Below are 20,265 nucleotides of genomic sequence, written 5' to 3'. Positions count from 1 at the left end.
TTTTGCAGCTTGAGCTTTCTTTAATTCCAGGTGTGGAAGGGAAGTTTTTCTTTAGATCTAGATGTGGATGAAGTCTACACTTTAACCACACTCAAGACAGGGCAGAAATGTGGTTGTCCAGAGCCTCCACCATCTCAGCCCTTTCCTTCAAATTACAAAGATGATTTCAATATTCGTAAGTCAAAATTCTCTTATCTAAGATATAGGCTTAATGTCGGAAGGCAATAACAGTTACATTATTTCAGTCTTGTAATACAAGTGACATGAGGTAGTCTCTAAGTGTGTTTTATTTTTGCTTATTTATACATGCTTCTTTAACAACTGACACCTTTATACTTCACCTGTAATGAGGTATATTTAATTCTAGGTCTTAGCTGGGTGTTGCTAGCAAGTTTTAAATTCTTGATGCAAATATTATAGCTCATAACTATAGTGAGCTAGTTTCTTTAAGGAAAATTAGGAAGAAGGTAATTTACTTTGTGTTTACTAAAACTGGGGTCTGTTTGAAAACAAAACAAAAGCTAAAATCATCTTTCAGCTGCTAAACGCAGTTTTGGAGACTGTGCTTTGATAGAGTAAGTAAAAATTCTGGAGAATATTTTTGGAGGAAATTTCTGAAAACAAGACTACACAGAAGTAAGTAATGTTTTGGTGCTGATATGTGTTTTATTTCTGAACAGGTAATCCACCTTTCAGTGAAGCCCCAAATTTTGCAGATCAGACAGGTGTATTTGAATACTTCATAAATGCTTCTGACCCAGGAGATCATGTGTTCACACTCCGCCAGGTGGTGGTTCAGCGACCCATCACTTGGGTTTCTGATGCAGACCAGACCATCAGTCTCATAGGAAATTTCAAGTGGTATGTAAATACTATTTTCTACTGAGAAATCAACTGTGTCTTTGTTTAAATGAGTCTTAAAAACATCTGTTTCAGTTTAACTTATTTAATTTTGAGCTGTCTTGCTTGATTGTTAGTGGTTTGATCTATTTCATATCAACGAAATAGTGTGGGAGTTTGTTCACTTATTTGTTGCAGAGTGCCACCTTCTGAGCAGTTCCTAGAATTGTGTGGATTTGATTCAGCTGTTACCTAAACAAGTTTTATTTTCTAAAAGTAACTGACATTTACAGGATTGATAAGAGTATGATTACGATTATAATTCTTTCTAGGAGCTATAGTGATGTTAATTTGGAATCAAGCAGCATGTTTTAGCATGTTTATTTAAAATTAAAAATAATAATAAGTAGTGATAAACTTTACGCTTTAAATATTTTCTTCTGTTTAGAAGTCAAGCTTAAGTTCTTTTGATATGTACTTTAAAATAGCCGTTCAGTCAGGTTTTCTTTGCTTTGATTGGATCGTTGATCCCCCAAATGGTTTTTCAGAACACACTCCGCACGGTTCTAATTTTTGGCTTGGAAAAGTGATTGAATCGCTTTGCTCTTAAAGCCTGGAAGAGTACCGCGATCTTGTAGCTGGAGTTGTTCTTCTGTTACCTGCTGTTTTCTCTTGCAGCCCTTTGTTAAGAAAAACCTTGTATTCCCTCTGTAATCAACTTCCCTCACTGGGTAGATCGTATTCAGTGATCCCTATAACAGCTACACAGGTTGTATTCTTAAATTACTGTACTGAGATTGCTAATAACTTCCTGTTATTTCATTTTGGCTCAATTTCTTTCAGAATTTTCATCTTGTTTTCAGAACCAAGCTTGCTTCCTGAATGTTCAGCTGGTTATTTGGGTTTTACTGATCTATAACTTCTCATAGTGATAGTGATAGTCTTCAGTTTCAGGCCCTCTAATTTGTTTCATCCTCAGTTTAAGGTTCCTTTTGCTGTAGGTAGATGTTCTCAACCATTAGTGCATGCTGTCTAAATACTGAACCGATATTGCGCTGAATTTCTCTATGGAATGATATTGACTTGAATCATCAATGGCAATTTATTATGATTAAATTTCAGGATTATGTAGTTGATTTTATTTTGGATGTTAATCTTATGCTTGTGGAATCTTTTTGTTTCTGCTTCTAAATTTGTTTGTTTTGTTTTGATTGTTTCATTAAACCTAGCTAGATCTTGAAGATATTACTATTTAACTCATTCTATACTGTTTCCAATCTTTACATAACAGCTTAAACAAGATCTGGCGTTCTTTTTTTTTTAATACATAGGGAAGCAAGAAAGAAGTCTTGTTTATGTAATAAATATGTATCTAAGAATCTGATACTTCTAATTGCATTACAGTAGAATGAAATCTCAGGTTGTTCTTAGTGTTATGTAGGAGGTAGTGAGAACAGTTGCTAAAATAAATATTCTTTATGATGTAGTTATCAGGTGAGCTGATGTAATAGAGATTCTCTTCACGTTCTGTAAATAATTTTAGGTAAATAGAAACTTCCTAAATACTAAATCTTGTGGCCATATCCATATTGCAAGCCCTTTCAGACATGGGATATAGATTTTTATTTTGAATGTATATTAATAAAGGTAAAGAATGCTCTTAATTTTTATCGTTAAGAGGCTCGTAGTGCAACCTCAGGAGGGAAGAAAGTTGTCTAAGTTTTATAGGTGCTAACTGATTATTCTGCTTTATTCTCCTTTACAGCTGTGAAGGAGAATGTGTGTAATATAGTGCTTCTCTGTTGAGCTTAAGTATTGCCTCAGGAAAATCAAATAATTTCAATATATTTGAACATTTTATTTTAAAAAAAATGGTTTGTTTTGACTTTTGGGCAAGAGATCTGGATTATTTAAGGCTTGGCCTTTATTAAAAATCCTGGAGAAATAAAGATCACATTTTAGCAGATGTGGTGCTATGACCTTGAATCTTGGATTTGATTTAATTATGTAAAAGCAACTTTTCATTTTTGTAGACCTGACTGCTTTTCTGTGGAGATGCAGACTTTCTAGTTGTACTTTTTTCCGGGTTTTGTTTGTTTTTTATTGTTCTTTTAAAAAAATAATTGAAAGTTGCTGATAATACACTTTGTTGGTTTCTGAGAACTGCTCTTCCTAAGAAAATCTGGGGGAAAACAAGCAGTCTAGACCAGTCATATACATCTTGCACCTGTAAGTCACAATTAGCAGTCCAAAATCTTCCCTCAAGAATGTTGCTGTACTACATAGAGAATACTCTTCTACTTATTGCCTGCTAAAAACTAGATTCCTTGCTTGTTAAAACACCAAACTTCTCTTATAGGGTGAACTTTACAGTCACTTGTGATATCTACATAGAAAAACCACGTGATGGAGGTGTGTTTGTTGCAGGAAGAGTTGACAATGGTGGAATATATGTTCGACGTACCAAAGGAGTTTTCTTCTGGGTTTTTGCAGATGGCACCTACAGAGTTACTGCTGACCTGGGTATGTGGCTTTTTCCTGAAGTGGATGCTAACATATGGACATGTCATTTTGATAGCCTTGATAAAAATATCTAACATTCAGATTTTGCAATTCAGTTGCCATCACTAGGAATTTAATCTGTTGTGCTCCAGTGATAGCTACATTTTGTATGTGAAGAGGACATCTAAAGGCTACTGGGTGGTCCACTTCTCAGTCTCGGCTTTCTGCTTGTTATTTTCTGCTGACAAAACTGTTTTTATACCAGCAAATGCAAATCCATTTGCTTTTCAGAAATACTCTGATACAACATTGATTACAGAATGGTTTGATCTGTATTCTTATACTACACCTAAAAAGAAAATCCTGCTTGAAATGCAATGGCCTGTCTTATAAAGCAGTGCAAGTCAATCTGCATGCATCTGGCTTAGATGATGGTGATGAGTTGCCTACTGTTTCCACAAATTATGTATTCTCCTGTTAGTCTAGCTCAGCGGAGGAAGAGCATATTTTGCTTATGATACTAACACTTGTGTGTATTCATGAGTATAAATTAAAATTTTCAGTAGTTTCTGATAAGTCAAATGCAACTTCTAGATTTACAGTATGTGTGAAATGAAGACAGCCTATCATAACCCTTTCACACTGTACTGGACCTTTAAATACAGTTTTATGTTCTGTTTGGTAGCTGTATTTTCTAATTTCTGGTTTTTTTGTGGTGTGTGGTGGTTTTTTTTATTGCTTCCCTTTCCTTTTCTACCAGGGATGGGTAGTATGACGAAGGCTTTACTGTAGTTTCTGTTAACTTACAGGTGCTTCCTAGTGAAACTTTGCAATGTCGAACTCTGTAACAATTTAAGTTTCAGGTGCATGTAAAAATATATTAATGTTTAGAATCAAATTCAAGATTTATTTTTAATAAGACATAACAACATTACCCAATTAGTTTCTCAAGCTGCCAAATAGTTTTTTCTAGATGAAATGAGACACTTGATTAACCACCTCATTATTTCAGATTGAGGTGGTTGTTACAAAATATGGTAACTTTTTTCTGTGCAGCTATTTTCAGTGATTTTTTATTTTTATTATTTTTCTAGAAGGAAGCCTGAATGTTGCATTAGCTTGCAGCTAAAATTGTCTCTTGAATACTTGAAGACTCTCCTTGTTGTCTGTCACACTCAATTTTTGCTTATATTTTGACTAGAACTAAGCAGAATGGTGATGTAGCAACTCAAACCTCCTGATTTAAACAAGTTCTAATGCATAAACACAGAGAACAAGCAGAGCAATAGCTACTGTCACACTACAAGAGCCCATACACTCAACAGAGGAAATTGTTATCGCAGGCCAGATTCCCAGGAATATTGCAGATTTCAGTGGAAAAACAATCCTGGCAAAACAGAATGCACTGATGTTGTAGAGTAGGTTTGCACGTTAAGCCTTCCATGCTGCAGTTGAAATTGGTAAGATGTCAGTCCTTAACACTTCTGTAAAATAGTTACTAATTTCTTTATTTCTGTCTTGGTATTATCAGTCTCAGCAAAGGGTTGAAGTAACACTTGCTAACCTTAAGCATGTTTTGCAGCTGGAGAAGAAATATTAATGAAAGGACTTGCAGGTGTCCGGGATAATACATGGCACACACTTACTCTCAACATTCAGGTAAGGACACAGGCAAAAAGCTAGAAAACCGGTTATGAAACTTCCAGTCCTAACTGGTTTAGACAAAACTATGCTATACATCTGACTGTCTACTGGCATTAGTTTGCCCTGTCTAAAATATAAATGATACTTCTGTTATTTTAAACTAATATTAAAATACTGTATCAAGTTCTGCTGTCTGTATTTTTAAAGAGATCTTGAGAAACTAGACAGGGTATAGAAAATAACTGGAAAGATGAGTTTAAAGCTAGAGATAGGAGGATTATAGAGGCAAATATTTTATTTAGTCTAATGAAAAGATAGTGTCTTCCTGCTCTGAAGACTTGCCAGTAATCTCCTAGTCTGTTTTACAAATCTTGCTCCTGCTGATTCCTTTTGCATGTTAAAGCCTTGTATATGGAGCTAGTTAAGAACTGGGGAAGTCAGATGAGCTGCAGTCCTACTTTTCTATACTGAAGAAGCATGGGCCTAGCATTGTTGTAAAAATGGACCACATGTAATGAGAAGCCTGTTCACATTTTTTTACCTCCCTGCAACGCACCTCTTCTGGCCATAGTCACTTGATGAGGAAAGCAGTCCCAAGCTCTACTTTAAATATACTTGTGCACTTAGCTGTGTGTTACATTGGTGCAAGTAACTAAAATGCTTTAAGTTCTTCTCCTGAATGCCTAATCCCTTTGCCTAATATAACCTTTGCAACTGCAGTGTGGGGGCTTGGAAAGCGAGGAAGCCTCAATCCTAGCTGGGGAAATCATCTGTTGAAGCAAACTCTCTTCTAAAATTATGCATAGTCTTTCACTCATCCTAAAATGTCAGTGAGTCTTAAAAACTGTTTTTTGTGTTTTGTGCTTTCACATTGAGAGCTAAAGTGTCACTTGTACCTGAGGCATTCACTGGAGCGGGTGTAGTTTAGTTTTAGCTTTTGTACAGCCACACTTAATAACAGTGATTGATAACAGTAAAATGGACTGAGACATTTGAATGGGAGTACTAAAGATTAATTGCTTAAACCATCAAACAGTAGTTTCAATTTTAAAATGATGATGCTACGAACTGTGCTGTTGAAGTCTTGTCCCAAATATGCCTTTGATGTAATGACAGAAATGCAGAACCTTCTTTAAAGAATTCTCACACTGACTCCTTCTTGAAAGGCAGTCTTTGCTTTTACCTGTGTCTGTAACTATCTTTCAGATTAAGATATACAAGTAAACTGAAGTACTTTTTTTCCTAAATACTGTTTAGTGGAACATTGGCAAGATAAACAGTGACTGTTCCTGAAACTGATTTTAATTTTAAGGGCAACTTGATACTCAAAAGTTATGCTGTCCTCTGTCCCTTTCAGCTGTATGATTAAAATATCTCTCTCTCCTTTTGACTTTGATCTTATTCTGCAGAATCAGTGCCAGCTGTATCACATCCCTTCTGAGACAGTTAAGCTGTTTGAGGGAACCTGACACAAGTGGGAAAGGAAAACCTGTTTACCTTTCAGACTCTACACTGTTTGCCAAGCTGTGAATTAGGAGATGAGCCTTTTATATATATATATGTTCACCGTAAAGGCGCTAGATCTGTTTCATAGAGCTGATAGGCACTGGAGGATTATATGCAATATTTAGAAGTGCCTCTGCATGGAAAATGTGTGAAATGTAGTTGAAAGTTGGTTTGACATCTTTCTGTCTTGTCTATTCTCCCATGTGAATAGGCTTACAGTCATCACAATCACTGGATTTTACAAAGCTAACTTTTCCTTTTTTTTGACAGGGAACATCTGCCTCAGGACAGTTAAATGGTTATCCACTCTGGGAGAATGTCACCATTTCGAAACCAAGTAACGGCTGGGCTGCTATTGGAACTCGCTCATTTGAGTTTGCACAGTTTGACAATTTTCATGTTGAAGCCAGCTGAGGAAGCTTTTACATTTGGAGAACCCAGTTCTCGTATTACTTTAAATAAGAGCCAGTTCAAACTTTGAGGACAGCTTGATGCTATGCTAAGATTGATCTGTTGGCAAGGAATCTTTATTCTGTCTTTATTTTTTGTTAAAGATTTACTTGAGTAGGTATCAACATGACTGTAACTTTATCCCTTGGTTGCTATGAGATTTTTGCCCTTTGATTTTTGTAAATTTTAGTTCAAGTTAATGATGAAAACAAAATAATGGGTTTAAATCTCTTAATAATAACATGAACTTTCCAGCTCACTTTTTAAGGTAACTTTAGAAGTTAACAGAAGACAGAGGCATCTCAAGCTGCATTTTTAACACTTACACGATTGTGTCCATTCCTTTCACTCCAAAGGGAAGAATTAAATGCCAGTATGCCTTATGAGCCAGTGGCCTCATACATTTGGGGGTCTGTCATTCTCAAATTTCATTTGGATGAAGCGATTTGGTTTTGTTTTAGTTTTTCTTTTAGTAAAAGAAATGCTTTGTGTGGTTTTCTGCTACAGTTAGAGGCTAGACATTACAGTACTCCAAGTGCATTTGATTACCTCTTCCAACTTTGATTGCTAGCCTTAAAATATTAATAGATCATATTTACAGTGGAATGGGTATGTAACTTGCAGCTAATCAGGATGTGAAGGACACGCCTTACTTCTAAACTACCTCCTCTTTCCAATGAGAGAGTTGAAATGGATGAAAAGATACCATAACTTGCAGTTCATTATTGATAGTTTTGTGGGGTTTTTGCATGCTGCAAAGAATAAAAACTGCGTCATGGGTGCTGGCAAACAGAGCGCTTACTTTCATGTTGGGTCACATGTGGAAAACTTGGCCTTTTGTTCCTAGAAACTTGGGCAACCATTTCTTACTTTTGATGGATCTAAAGCTTAGAGCAGAAAATAATTGAAGCTTAATGTTATTGTTACTGTAGCACAGAGGAGATACCTATCACATCCTGACATAAAGGAAAATAATAAAAAAAAAAAATAGGTTTTGCCCTGAAGAGCTTGCAGTCTAGTCATGGTATAAATGACAGCAGATGCATGCATACAGAATTGCATAGTGTGCCAGGCAGTGGTATTGACACAGTAATGTTTTTTTTTAAAAACTCTTCTTGGGCATCAGGGAATAAAATTCAGAGGGAAATTCAAATAATTGAGAAAAGAAGGATTCTCTTTTGTGGTTTCTTTTTTTTTTTTTTTTCCAAGTGTCTGTGCTACAAAAAAAAAAGGCTTTGAGAAAAAGATGATGTACTGAATGGGATTTTCATCACACACATTCCAAATTCAGTTGGCTTCTGAATTTTTCTTGTTTGCTCTTGATCAGTTTGAATGAAGGTGTCTGTTGCCATAATGAAACATGCCTCCTGTGTCCATCTACTTTTCACATTCACATCCTGCTAAATTGACAAGCAAGTAGTTCCACAGACTTAATAGGGCACTAATATCTGTATGTGGCTGTCTATAGCAGGCAATATGTTATAATGAGAAACAGATTTGCAGTATACTTCAATTTATGCAAATTATTATTCTGATACGTTTTATTTTGAGGACTGATTCCAGTCTTCAAAGTTGTCATTTAATATAGAGTTAATATATGAATCATTACTGGAAATTTTTTATAAAGATTATCTTCCAGATTAGCTTTTAGAGAAGAAATCTCAAAATTCCATGTCTAATAAGTAAATATGTTTTCTCTTTTAGCTATTATACTGATACTGCTATTGATTGGTTATGAATCATTCATATGTGCAAGTTTCATACACGCTAGTAACCTTGAAAAATGGTCCAAACCACTAAACTTTAAGACTTTTGGTGAAGTCTTCCAAATATTAATCAACTATTTACTTAGCTGGGTGCAAGCCATTTTTCCACTTTGCTTTGATTTGATGATTGAAGTACGGATGCAAAACTGTTCATTGCTTCCTTGATTTCAGAAGGGATGTCACTGGTAACTCCAAATGTGAAGGATCTAATTTTAGGTCTTTGTATACAAGTAATATGAGTATGGAAGTAGTTCTCAGAATACACTTATTTTGGCTGTGATGGATTTTCCTAGTAGGATACCTCTTGGAGACTTTCTGGTAGCTTGTGACACTGAGCAGTGTTTGTGTAAGAGATCAGCAATAATGCAATTAATGCAGTTATTCCAAAGGAGCTGTCTGTTTTTTTCTTTTTTACCTTTTAATGCACTAGTGTAATAAACTGTATTGTCGTTGTGTACTAAACACAATGTATTTTATCACTGGAACTGTTGTTGTTTGTTTTGGTTTTTTTTTTTCCGAATCTTAATTTATAATGCTAGAGGATTAAACTGTTATGAACAGACTAAGTGATTTAATGGTGATATAATGTTATTCATCTTTATATCTCTGTAATTCTTCACCCTTCAGCAGGCTGTAATATGTTTGGCAGTAACAAGCTGTCAGATTTTTCACTGAGGGGTGGATTTATGTTGTTGATTATAAATACTAATCATCCTAAACAGACAAATAAAACACTTAAAATCCCTTTATTTGTGCAGAATGCTTCTGTAAATGGGTCTTGGTTTCCTCCAGTAAGAAAGCTGGCAGTTTTGTCATTGTGACTTATGATAAATATGCTTGGCATTAGCTTAATTGCATTGGGAGAGGTTTCCTGGCACTCTGAATTGCCAAACAGTCCTCATTAACAAATATCTCAAAATCCATATGCATTAGGGCTTGTGCTGTTTCTAAAACACTTTTTTTATAATGCTCAATATAAATTTTGCTTCTTTCAGGGCTTTTTTTTGCATTTAGTTAAGGGAATTAAATTGTATTTGAGGGTCGGTCATGCAAAACTGCCAAGTACTATTGTCTTGTGAGATTTAGCTGAAAGTCTGTTTCTAGGTATGGAAACAATGCTTTACAGATGTACTTTTAAAGTTTAAATGAGACATCTTTTGAATGTCCTTTTGAATCTAGCTTGAAACTTGTCCACCCAACTTAAGGCTTCAACTATAAAACAGGGGGAATTCCTTAGAGCTAGTCATCTTTTCCAGGTTGTCATGCCAGTAAATATGAATTACTCTGCTGGAAATGCCATCTTCCAGTAACCAGGTGTGGTACCACCTATGCAAACACTACATCAGTATCAATTCTGTCCCTTCTCTGCCACCCCACCTTTGAGATTAGACGTGGCGAGCAGTTCTTGGGATTTTCAAATTCCTGCAAAATTCCAGGAATCCTTTGCTTTAGCATTACAGAAAGCTATTATACTTGGCTATGGATGATGGTTCCTTTTGAAGCCACCTCCTGGTTTCACTGTATCAAATTTAATTTCTAGTTCAGGATTTTACTTAGAGTGGTAGTGGTTTGCTCTTGCCTTAGTGAATCAGCTTTATTGCGTAGTAGCAGCAGCTTGGTTGTTTTCACATAATTTTTCATTGGTTTGCCTGAAGTGTTATCCATAGTCCATTTTCTGCAAGGGTGTGCATATTATGAAAATAGCCACCATAATTATTGCTGTCTTTTATTTCAACAGTGTGGCCAAAGAGGGACAGTGTTTGGAAACCTTATTATCCTCATGTTGATCTTTTGTGTTTGTGTTTTTAATTTGTTCTGGGGTTTTGGTTTTTTTTTTGTTTATTTTAAAGCCCCTTGTAAGTCCTACATTGATAAAACTCTAGGATGTGCTGGGAGTGGGATCGTGGGGAAGGTTATAAATAACCCCTGATTTTAAAAAAAGACTTGCTTGTTGGGGTAACTACTTTAAGGTATTAAGCATGTTATACTGTGATACTTGTTGAGAAGAAATATCATGTGCCAGTTACTGTTAGAAACAGAAAAATGCAAATTATCATCCTTTTTCTTAACAAAGATATCTTAGATCAAGGTTAAATGCTTTTTGTGCGTGCTGGAAATTTAGCAAACATCCTGCCCATATTGGTAATACATGAAAAGTTAAGGCATGAGCAAATTCCTCTTGCCACTAGGTACGTTCCTTCCATTTATGCTCAAGTGTCACTGAAACAATAAAGGTGGTGTTTCTAGAACTTGTGTTTTGAAACACTTCCAACCCCAAAACACCTACTAGCAACTGAGCAGGGGAAAGTGTATACTGTAGCAGTGCTGCCAAGCTTTCATTATGTGCCAAGATACTTCTGTGTGGTTTTCATTGTGGCTAAGACAACTCTATAAAAAGTATTCTTACCCTCCAGGAATTATATTCGGATAAGGTTAGAAACAGATACAGAATTCAAACTTCAATTCTGTCAGGGGCCCCAGGTAACATTGCAACTAGTATGTTAAGCCTGTCCTTTACTTTTGTACACCCCAGGCTAAACCCAGACATATCTCTGGAAAGTGGAGATGAAAGTAACCTAAAAATATTTGTTACTGTTCATGACATTTTTATTTTTTTTAAATATCTTTTCTGTTGGTTATAGAATGTATCCGACTGAGAGTTAAAACTTCATGTAAAGCAGGAAAACAGTCATTTTGCTTACTGTGCTCATGGATGCATTTCAAAATGCAGAACTGTAATAAAGGGTGGCTCAGTACAGCATTACTTGAGGGTTTCTGTGAGAAAACAAACTGGTACCCTAGACTAATGTTGCACAGCCATGATCTGGGAACTCTTGATGGTCTAAGACAGAAGATAACACCAAAATCAGTATTTAAAGACAAAGCAAAATAACCCAACCAACAACAAAAAGCCCCAAACAAACTCTACACTTGTGTACCCAAATAATATAGGGGGAAAAGCAAAGAAGGGTCCAGGTTTAGCTTGACTCCCTTTGTTCCCTTTGCTGGAAAATGCAGTCATCTTACTCGCTGCTTGCCATGAACAATAATTTAATTAAAATACCTGTAGAGCATACAAGACTTCATCATTGCTAAAAAGCAAATGTTATTTAGCTAATTATAGACACTGTCATATTCCATGAACAGTAGGATTAGAAAAGGTTGGAAAATAGGTTATATAACTGAAAGGCATGCCTGTGAGGTGTGAGTTAGCCCTGCTCCTGGTTGCAGAATGTTTCTTCTCTGCTAGAACAGCAGCAGAACTGTAAGAAAAAGGAAAATGTTTCTCTGTTACTGACACTCTCTTTCCAAGGTTTTGGGAACCTTCATGGACATCAGCCAATCTGAGATGGTGTTGGGGGGGCTCTGTAGCCTTTTAGCTTGATTATATAGAGCTAACTGAATACTTTGAAAGAGTGTGCAGCGATGATGAAGAGTAAATCTTATTAAGGATGTCCATATTCCCTTCTGATGTGATTGTTCTTGGAGTGGTAGCAATAAATGGTAGTCTTCACTGGCAGGAGATCAGACAGGTTGTGTGCTGAGCTGAGGTGCACCCTAATGTTTTGGTGCAGACATCTGCAAAGCTGTGTTGAGGTGCACATTGTCTCTGGCATAAGCTGGCCATTTCCTGTTCAGTCTAAGACTGCTGCTTAATTGTTGAACTTCTTCTTTTTTCCTCTCAGTGCTCAGCAGGCACTTTATCTTAAAAAAGTTTTGCCAGCATTGCAGGAAATTAACTTGATGCAGCAGAGCAAGTCTGTACCAGAAGGAGGAGGCGGAGAATACCCTATGATCATCCACCCCATCTCTTTGTCAAATACTTTTTTTTTTCTGTTGTACTTTTTTGGGGCTTGCCTTAGTGCTGAGACAAAAGACTGGGAGAGCTTATACTTCTGTTTTGTAGGTGGCTATTCTACTATTGATTTTAAAACAGACACTATCATTACTTTTGTTTATGAGCTGTGTAAGGGGTGTAGGGAGACAGTTCAGTTTTTCTTCCCAATTCATGATAAAAGCAAGGTTGATACTGAAGAATGTGTCTAATGTGTATTAAATGTTAGTATTTACTTGTGGGGTGGCTTGCATCCTTCATGAAACACCTGTGATTTTCACCTTGAGAGACAAAATGCTTTGATTAGATGCATGCTTCCCTATAGATACATTGACTAGAAGCACCACTTCCCAAGCCAATGGGAGAATCAATGGGGGAGGTTCCTTTCAACTGGCATAATAAGGAAGATGTAAATAAATATTTCCTAATGATAGTTCTAGTAAGTCTCTGCAACAAAAGTGTGATCCCTTCTCAAATTTAAATATATTTTTTACATCCTTTGGTTTCATTCTCCTTTCTCTGCACTTTTAAAATGGTGAATACTCACAGACATCTGTCACCCTTCCCACCCAGATACCCAGATTAAAATGTAATAGTCTTCATCTTTTGTTCAATTCAATCTTTTTAGCTTTCTATTACAGCTAATGATTTTTTTTCTTATGCTGAAGCTGAATATCGTCACTTCACTGGATTTTCCTCTATAAGTCTACAGTTAATGAAACGGAATAATTTTTCACTGGCACGTGATTTTTGCAATAAATAGAATTCATATAAACCAGATTTTGCAAGGAAGCATCAGCAGGGCCCTGTAGGCAACTAGAGTTTCTTCTAGTGTTTTCGCTGCCGAGCCTCAAGTCACCCTACCTGTATTTTTCTCTCCCTACCTTTATTGCTCCACACACTCCCCAGTACCATGAACACCGACTCCCTGGGTAACATCCTCAATGGCACTATTAAGGACTGAAGGTGAGTTTTTTCTTTTGTGTTAAATGGTGAATTGGGAATGATAGATGCCAATCTTCAGTACCATCTTTGTAGAACTTGGTCTCCTGAGGCAGGTAGGTTTTTGATTGCTTCTTCTATACAACCGGGCATTGGAGTATTAATAGTCTGAAGGATTTTCTGTTTTTACTTTTGGACAGTATTTCTATTTATCATTCCTCCTTTTACAGCCAAAATGTTCATATTTGACCTCCCTCTGCCCCCCACCAAGAAACCTGATGCAGAAAGGGTGATAGTTTGCTTTTATGATATCAAAACCTGACTACAGCAGTTCCATGTTGAGCAGCCTCCCTCGTGAGCATATACTGCATCCTCAGACGCCTTTGAAGACTTCTACTGGGGGTAGTTAGCCATACTAGGTCATTTCAGAAGGCAGTTTCTCTGAAAAAGTTGCTGGCTTCCACTAAAGTAATGTGCTGGTTATAAGAGTAGTGATGACTAGTTTCTGCCCTGTGAAGTTTTTAGCCTTGCATTATCTAACCTGAAATGTCTTGTTTTCCCTGTGCCCACTCATTTCAGAAGATTGTGGACCACATCCCACTGCTTTCCTTCTGGAGGTAGGTTTTAGTGAGGCAGATGTTGGTATTTTCTCCCAGGTAACAAGGGGCAGGAAGAGAGGAAACGGCCTTGAGTTGCATCAGGGGAGATTTAGACTGGAGATTAGGAAATACTATTTCACTAAAAGGGTTGTCAGGCATTGGAACAGGCTGCCAGGGAAGTGGTTGAGTCACCTTTCCCAGACGTGCTTTAAAGATATGTGTATGTGGTGCTTAAGGACATGGTTTAGTGGTGAACTTGGCAGTGTAAGGTTCATGGTTAGAGGTGATGATCTTAAAGTTCTTTTGCAACCCAAATAAGAAATAAGTATAAACAGTGGCTTTTCTGCATACCAGTGCCCTGTTACTTTGATGATGATCATAAATTTTAAATGTTATTACTTCTAGAGACAGACACTGTCTGAAAAACGTGTATTTAACTTCCAAAAAATGAAGTTACTTACATGAAGCTGAGCTGGAAAGTTAGAAAATTAGTTCTACTTTAGTTCAAACGTGTTCAATAGTAGGGAAAAAATGGGCAAAAGTGATGGAGTCAGTGAGATGAAACATAGGCCTATCACCAACAGCTGCCACTGCCCACAAGAAAGTCTTCTGGAGAAGGTAAGGCAGCATTCTGTGCTTCATGGAGCTGCCTTTGTAGTGGAACAATTAGAATGGATATGAATAGGGTAGTTTGGAATTGGCCTTGTTTGGTATAGAAACACATCAGAGAATGATGTAAAGCTTACGTAGTGTCCAGTTGGAGATGTATGCGTCCCTGCATGCTTATCTTGTATTAACAGGGGAGGAGGAGTTGTGTTTGTGCATCTATAAAAAGCCCGAGTCCCTCCAAAATGTTTGTGTACAGGCTTCTCTCCCTTCTTTTCACCGAAGTCTGTTATACCTAGGAAAAGAACAGAATGGTATGAGTGGAAAACAAGGCTAAGTCTACGTGTATCTGCAGTCATTTTTTTGTAATGTTATATTCCTGAAGCTAATGAACACTCTTCACATTATTACTTAATTATAGCTACGTCTTTTCCTCTGAAGACCTAATTCCCTGTCAAATGTTTGTTGGTCCTAACCAAAACCAGATAAACAGCAATGCTATTTCAGTTCACTGAGTGTGACTGACATGGTATTTGAAACTACTACTCAGCCCACAAGGTCAGGAGGGGCAGCTCATACTTCAGGCTATGGGAAAAAAAAAACCGCAGCCCCTCATTACAAGAAGTCTGATCTGTAGCCAGGAAAAAAAAAAAATCTATAGGGGTATTGCTAAAATTGGTTTCCGAATGAAAAACTGAGGTTTGACATGAACCTTAGGACTTTTTATCTTTTTTTGACAAGTTCGTAAAGAAAGAGAATGTTGCTATCTGCAACGGTGGCACTAGATGGCAGTGGAAGTATGACTAAGAAAAATACCAGGCTTGCTGATTTTGGGGCCAGCCTCTTTGAGCCATAGAAACAAGGAATGAAGGCAGCTTCGCTTGAGAAGAAAGATAAGGTTGAGACTACAGATGGCCTTCTTTGCGCAAAACCCAAGGCTTCCCTTACAAGGAATGCTAATTCGTCTTTTAATAATTTTGCATCTGCTTTAAGCAGATTAACCTATAAAATCTAAATGCTTTGTAAAGCACCTATTACGTACAGTGGTTTGTCTGGATCAAAGTCTTTAAAACAAGAAAAAGCCCCAAATGTCCGATTGCTGCCAGTAGCATAGCTTTTGTGTGAGACTCGTTAATCGTTAGCCTATGTGTTCAAGCTATGAAAGGATCTGTGACGATTAGTTTTAGCGCATAATGAGATTGCTCTTCAGTGATAATTGTGCTGCTACAGCTCCTATTCTAAAAGTCTTTTACATACTACAGCTCTGATATTGGAAAGTTTCCCTGTGAGCATGCATGTGTGTGCTGCTCCTGCTGCACACAGCCATATGTGCTCTACATATGAGAGCCGTGCATGGGCACAGACACGATCACAGGAAGAAACCCCAGACTAGATGTGACAGCAAATGATAAAGGCTTATAAGAGCTTTTTTCAGGATACAGTTGCAAGGTTGTTATTTCCTGTCACTTTGAGATTTTCTGAGGTGTGTGGTTCATATTTTCCGCTTGAATTTTAAAATATCAAATCGATAGCTTGGGCAGCTACAAGGGACAGAGACGCTTTGTGAGAAAGAAGCAGCATTTTTGCACTGATAGAGGAGTTGTCATCCAGTTTACCCTTGAACAAGGCAGTCCTTTGCTCAGAGAGGTCTGAAGAGAAGGAAAGACAGCAGCCATGTAGACATATATGAAGGGAGGACACAAAGAGCATGTCAGAAACTGTAACTGGCTGACTTTGGGGTGATGGAGAAGATTATAAAAGTGAAGAGGTCACCAGTGTGAAAGCAGAAAGGGAGGATGGGTTTGGCTGTTATCAAGTGTCTCAGAACAGCATAATCGGAAACATGGGAGAGGTAAATGAGCAGTGATTACCGGGAAAGCAATTCACTCCCTCATGCCAGGTTTTCAAAAGCTTTTTGTGCCGTAGGTTAATAGCTAGCAATTTGCTTTCACTCTGGATTAAGCCCCAGACTTCCTGAGGTGATGTCCTTCCCTGTCCCTCACAGGCCACAAATGTCAAGCAGCTCAACACTGGGCATAAGCATGAGCTATCACAGTTCAGCATCCCTGGCAACATCTCACTGAAGTTATGGGTTCACAGGTTTTGTTTTTTTTCTTTTTTCTTTGCCTTCTGCATTACTACCAAAAGGGTCTATCCAGATGCGTGTAGAAACTGGGAAGCAGGATGACTTTGTGGACTTTTAAACAAAGATACAAGATCCTGATGTGAAAACGTATTACTATGCCTTGTGTCCTGGATATGAAAGTGAGAAAGTTTTCTGATTTTGACTCAGGTTATAGCAATGTCCAGAGAACATGTGAAATTGATGGAGACACTGTTCTTCAGTCCTGCTTTTATATAAGGCATCCATGACATCTGCTTTCCTAAAGGATGGACATGTCGTTTGTGTGGCAGGGGAAAGGTACAAGGCAGGGAACTTGGTGCTAAGTTGTTTTAAGTTGCTCTTATGACCAGCATTTTATATGGGCTTCTGCAGAGGTAAGAGATAAGATTCTCTGTGGGAATGTCATGCCCCTTTGTCTAATAAGAGGGAAAGTTTTCTTCGAAGAACTACAGAAATTTTGCTTATTGTTAATAACCTGAATACTGTCTGTGTACTTTTTGTCCATTTTCTTGATGAAATTCCTCCATGTGGTGTTGGATGTCTTTACAGGTCCTTAGGTGCTCTGTGCTGTCTGTGCCATGGCTCTTTCCTTGTAACTTTTGCTGACGGAATGTGATCTTCAGGGATATCTCAGGTTTTCATTTTGCATTTGCTTGCTATAACTTTAGCTTCTTGTGCAAAAGTGAGAAAGAAACAATTTCGTGAAGTGCTAAGGGACCAAAATGTAATCATTAAATCTTGGTAGGTTTTCCCTTTTACTCACAGTACTTTCAAGGCAAATTGCTTATATAAACCTGTGCTTAGATAAGTGAAGGACATACAGGAAATTGGAAGAGGAATTCCAACATATCGTATGGCTTGTAGAGGACACTGATTATTTAAAAGTATCTTTGGAGCAGGTGAGTTATTTGGCAGTGTGTCGGCCAGCAAGATAACACCAGGGCAACCGTGTTTTGTGTAGTCAGCACAGGGATGCAGCTTGGCAGCCTGTTAGTAGTGTTTTGAGTCATTTTGAAATATTCCTTGTGGGTTATTTAGTGAGTGAATTTACTTAAGACAGAGCCTTTAGCTCCTGAGAGAGAAGAAAGAGCTTCGACAAGCTGTTGTTGTAAATCTGTGCTTTCCACCAGTCACTAGCAAGAGCTTCTGTTTCTGGCTTCCCCATCTGCAATGACAAACCACCTGTTTGGTCCCAGTGCTGCAGTGCCGGTGGGCGCTTGTGCTGCATTGTGCTGTAATGCATAGCACAGAGCATAAAGTTAATAAGAAGGAGTTCTAGTAACAGAGCTGAGCTATAACCTGATGCCTCAGAGAGCCATACATAATGCTCAGCAGAACACAGTAGTTTGGGGGCTGTAATGTGGAAAAGCCACATCAAATGCAGGGCTCGTGCCAGTCTCTAGAGCAAGGTAGTAAGATGGGGTACCTGGGAATGACTGGCTGTGGAGTAATCCTCTGTTAGATAAAAGATGTTTGAAGTGAGAGAATGGACCTCATTGCTCTCTATAACTACCTGAAAGGAGGTTGTAGAGAGGAGGGTGCTGGCCTCTTCTCCCAAGTGACAGGGGACAGGACGAGAGGGAATGGCCTCAATCTCCGCCAGGGGAGGTTTAGGCTGGACATTAGGAAAAAATTCTTCACAGAAAGGGTCATTGGGCACTGGAACAGGCTGCCCAGGGAGGTGGTTGAGTCACCTTCCCTGGAGGTGTTTAAGGCACGGGTGGACGAGGTGCTAAGGGGCATGGTTTAGTGTTTGATAGGAATGGTTGGACTCGATGATCCGGTGGGTCTCTTCCAACCTGGTTATTCTATGATTCTATGACTTAACTCCCAGAGGAAGTGAAGATGTGAAACTTGGTGATGTTCAGCTAGAGCTGTGAGTAGGTCTTTAGCAGTTCAGATCCATGAAATTTTCTGGTTAAGCTTCATTTGTGCAGTCTGTCCTTACAACTCACTTGATAAAAAGACAGAAAGGCTGCTCAGATGATTAAGGAAGTTTAGGAGGTAAGATGTCACCTTCAGATCAAGGGGACAGAATGGTACCATCCTAACCTGCTAACGGCTTTTAGTACTGCTGATATTCCTGTAGAATGATAGGCCAAGCACAGAAGTGTTGTCAGCCCATTGGTAGAGTTCTAATAATGGAGACAAGAAACACTTGTGAACCTGAAACTGGGAAATTATGTTGCTATGCACACAATAATGGTTTAAGGTGAGCTTTGGGTGCTGGGGTTTGCTTCAGACAGAGAATTGTGGCTAAGACTTGTGAGGTATTAATCTCTAAAGTATGTCTGCATAGTTAATTCCATTTTTATGATTGCAATGACAAGGCTGCTTTTTCATATTTTATTTCTTTATCTTTTTATTACTGTCATGGAAAAATGGAATTTCCATCCTGTGGCAAAAGATGTTTTTGGTGTGGGAAAAAATTAATCTTGAAAAATTCCAGTTGGAGAGAACAATGACAACACAGTTCCAATTTCTTCCTAGCTTCTGTCAAGGCTGCCAAAACATTGGAAAAAAAGAGGAAGCTGAGGAACCCAGAATAAGATTCTTGTAAATAAATGATGCTGTTTAACAAGTGCCTGTTGGGGTGGCAAAAGGATAACAGTGTGTTCCTTGTGACTTTTTCAAAATTGCTTCTACAAGAGCAGAGAAAGACCCACCAATGCTCAACACACAAAGCCATTTCATTTCTGCACCATCCTCTTGAGCATAATACAGGGTATCTGTCACCCGTGCCTGTGGTTGAAATGAGAGCGGAAAGGCTATCAAGGTAGTGACACTTTGGACTCAACCTCATCTTAAAGCAGTCTACAATTGCTGTCAGATGAGTTATGGTATTTGAGCTGAGGGTTATAAAAACATATGTATGTTCCTAGCTTGCAACAAATTTTAGTAACTTAATGATGCCTAAGACAGCTCCAGCATAGAGAGAACACCCTATTAAAAACAATAAATCAAGCTTCACAAGTATGATAGCTCAAACTCCAATTCAGCTATTTAATTGTCTTTACATTCAGCTTCTTTCCTGATATGTACCCCTACAGATTTATAAACTATTCACATTTATAGTTTTGCAATTCAGTGTGTTGCTTACAGCTGCAATACATTTTAAGAAAACAGCACAAAAGTCGAGATCTTCACATCATTAGACCAGCTATCACCAATAATGCTAGTTTTGCTTCATGAAATCCTCCTCAGTATAGTCCTTCTTGTCCAGACTGAGTATCCTCATAAGCCATATTTTGAAGCATCTTGTAAAAAGACCGAATAGGTGAATAATGACAAACCTGTTCCCCATGTAACACACTGTCTGACGAGGGTGTGTGTAGTGAAGTAGTAGGGGGCAAAACATCTTTTTCCTTGTTCTGCACTGAATGATTCTTGCAGTATCCATATCTCAATTGGACAAGGAACAAATCTCAGCAAAGGCACTGTGACATGAAA

The 20,265-nt window shown here is 37.9% G+C and overlaps 1 protein-coding gene across 2 annotated transcripts in view; it reads left to right on the top strand.

The window, feature by feature from the left end:
- Positions 1-9,453, top strand: part of GALC (galactosylceramidase) — a 40,095-nt gene extending 30,642 nt beyond the window's left edge. For both annotated transcript variants that reach the window (XM_069858638.1, XM_069858639.1), the window contains exons 13-17: positions 31-175; positions 681-861; positions 3,200-3,363; positions 4,925-5,001; positions 6,763-9,453. In XM_069858638.1, the coding sequence (XP_069714739.1) occupies positions 31-175; positions 681-861; positions 3,200-3,363; positions 4,925-5,001; positions 6,763-6,906 (711 nt within the window). In that variant the 3' untranslated portion in view covers positions 6,907-9,453. The remainder of the gene's footprint in view (positions 1-30; positions 176-680; positions 862-3,199; positions 3,364-4,924; positions 5,002-6,762) is intronic.
- The last annotated feature ends 10,812 nt before the right edge of the window (positions 9,454-20,265 follow it).

This window comes from Phaenicophaeus curvirostris, chromosome 5, assembly GCF_032191515.1.
Source record: "Phaenicophaeus curvirostris isolate KB17595 chromosome 5, BPBGC_Pcur_1.0, whole genome shotgun sequence".
Taxonomy (NCBI): Eukaryota; Metazoa; Chordata; class Aves; order Cuculiformes; family Cuculidae; genus Phaenicophaeus; species Phaenicophaeus curvirostris.
This window is presented reverse-complemented; position numbering and strand designations above follow the sequence as displayed.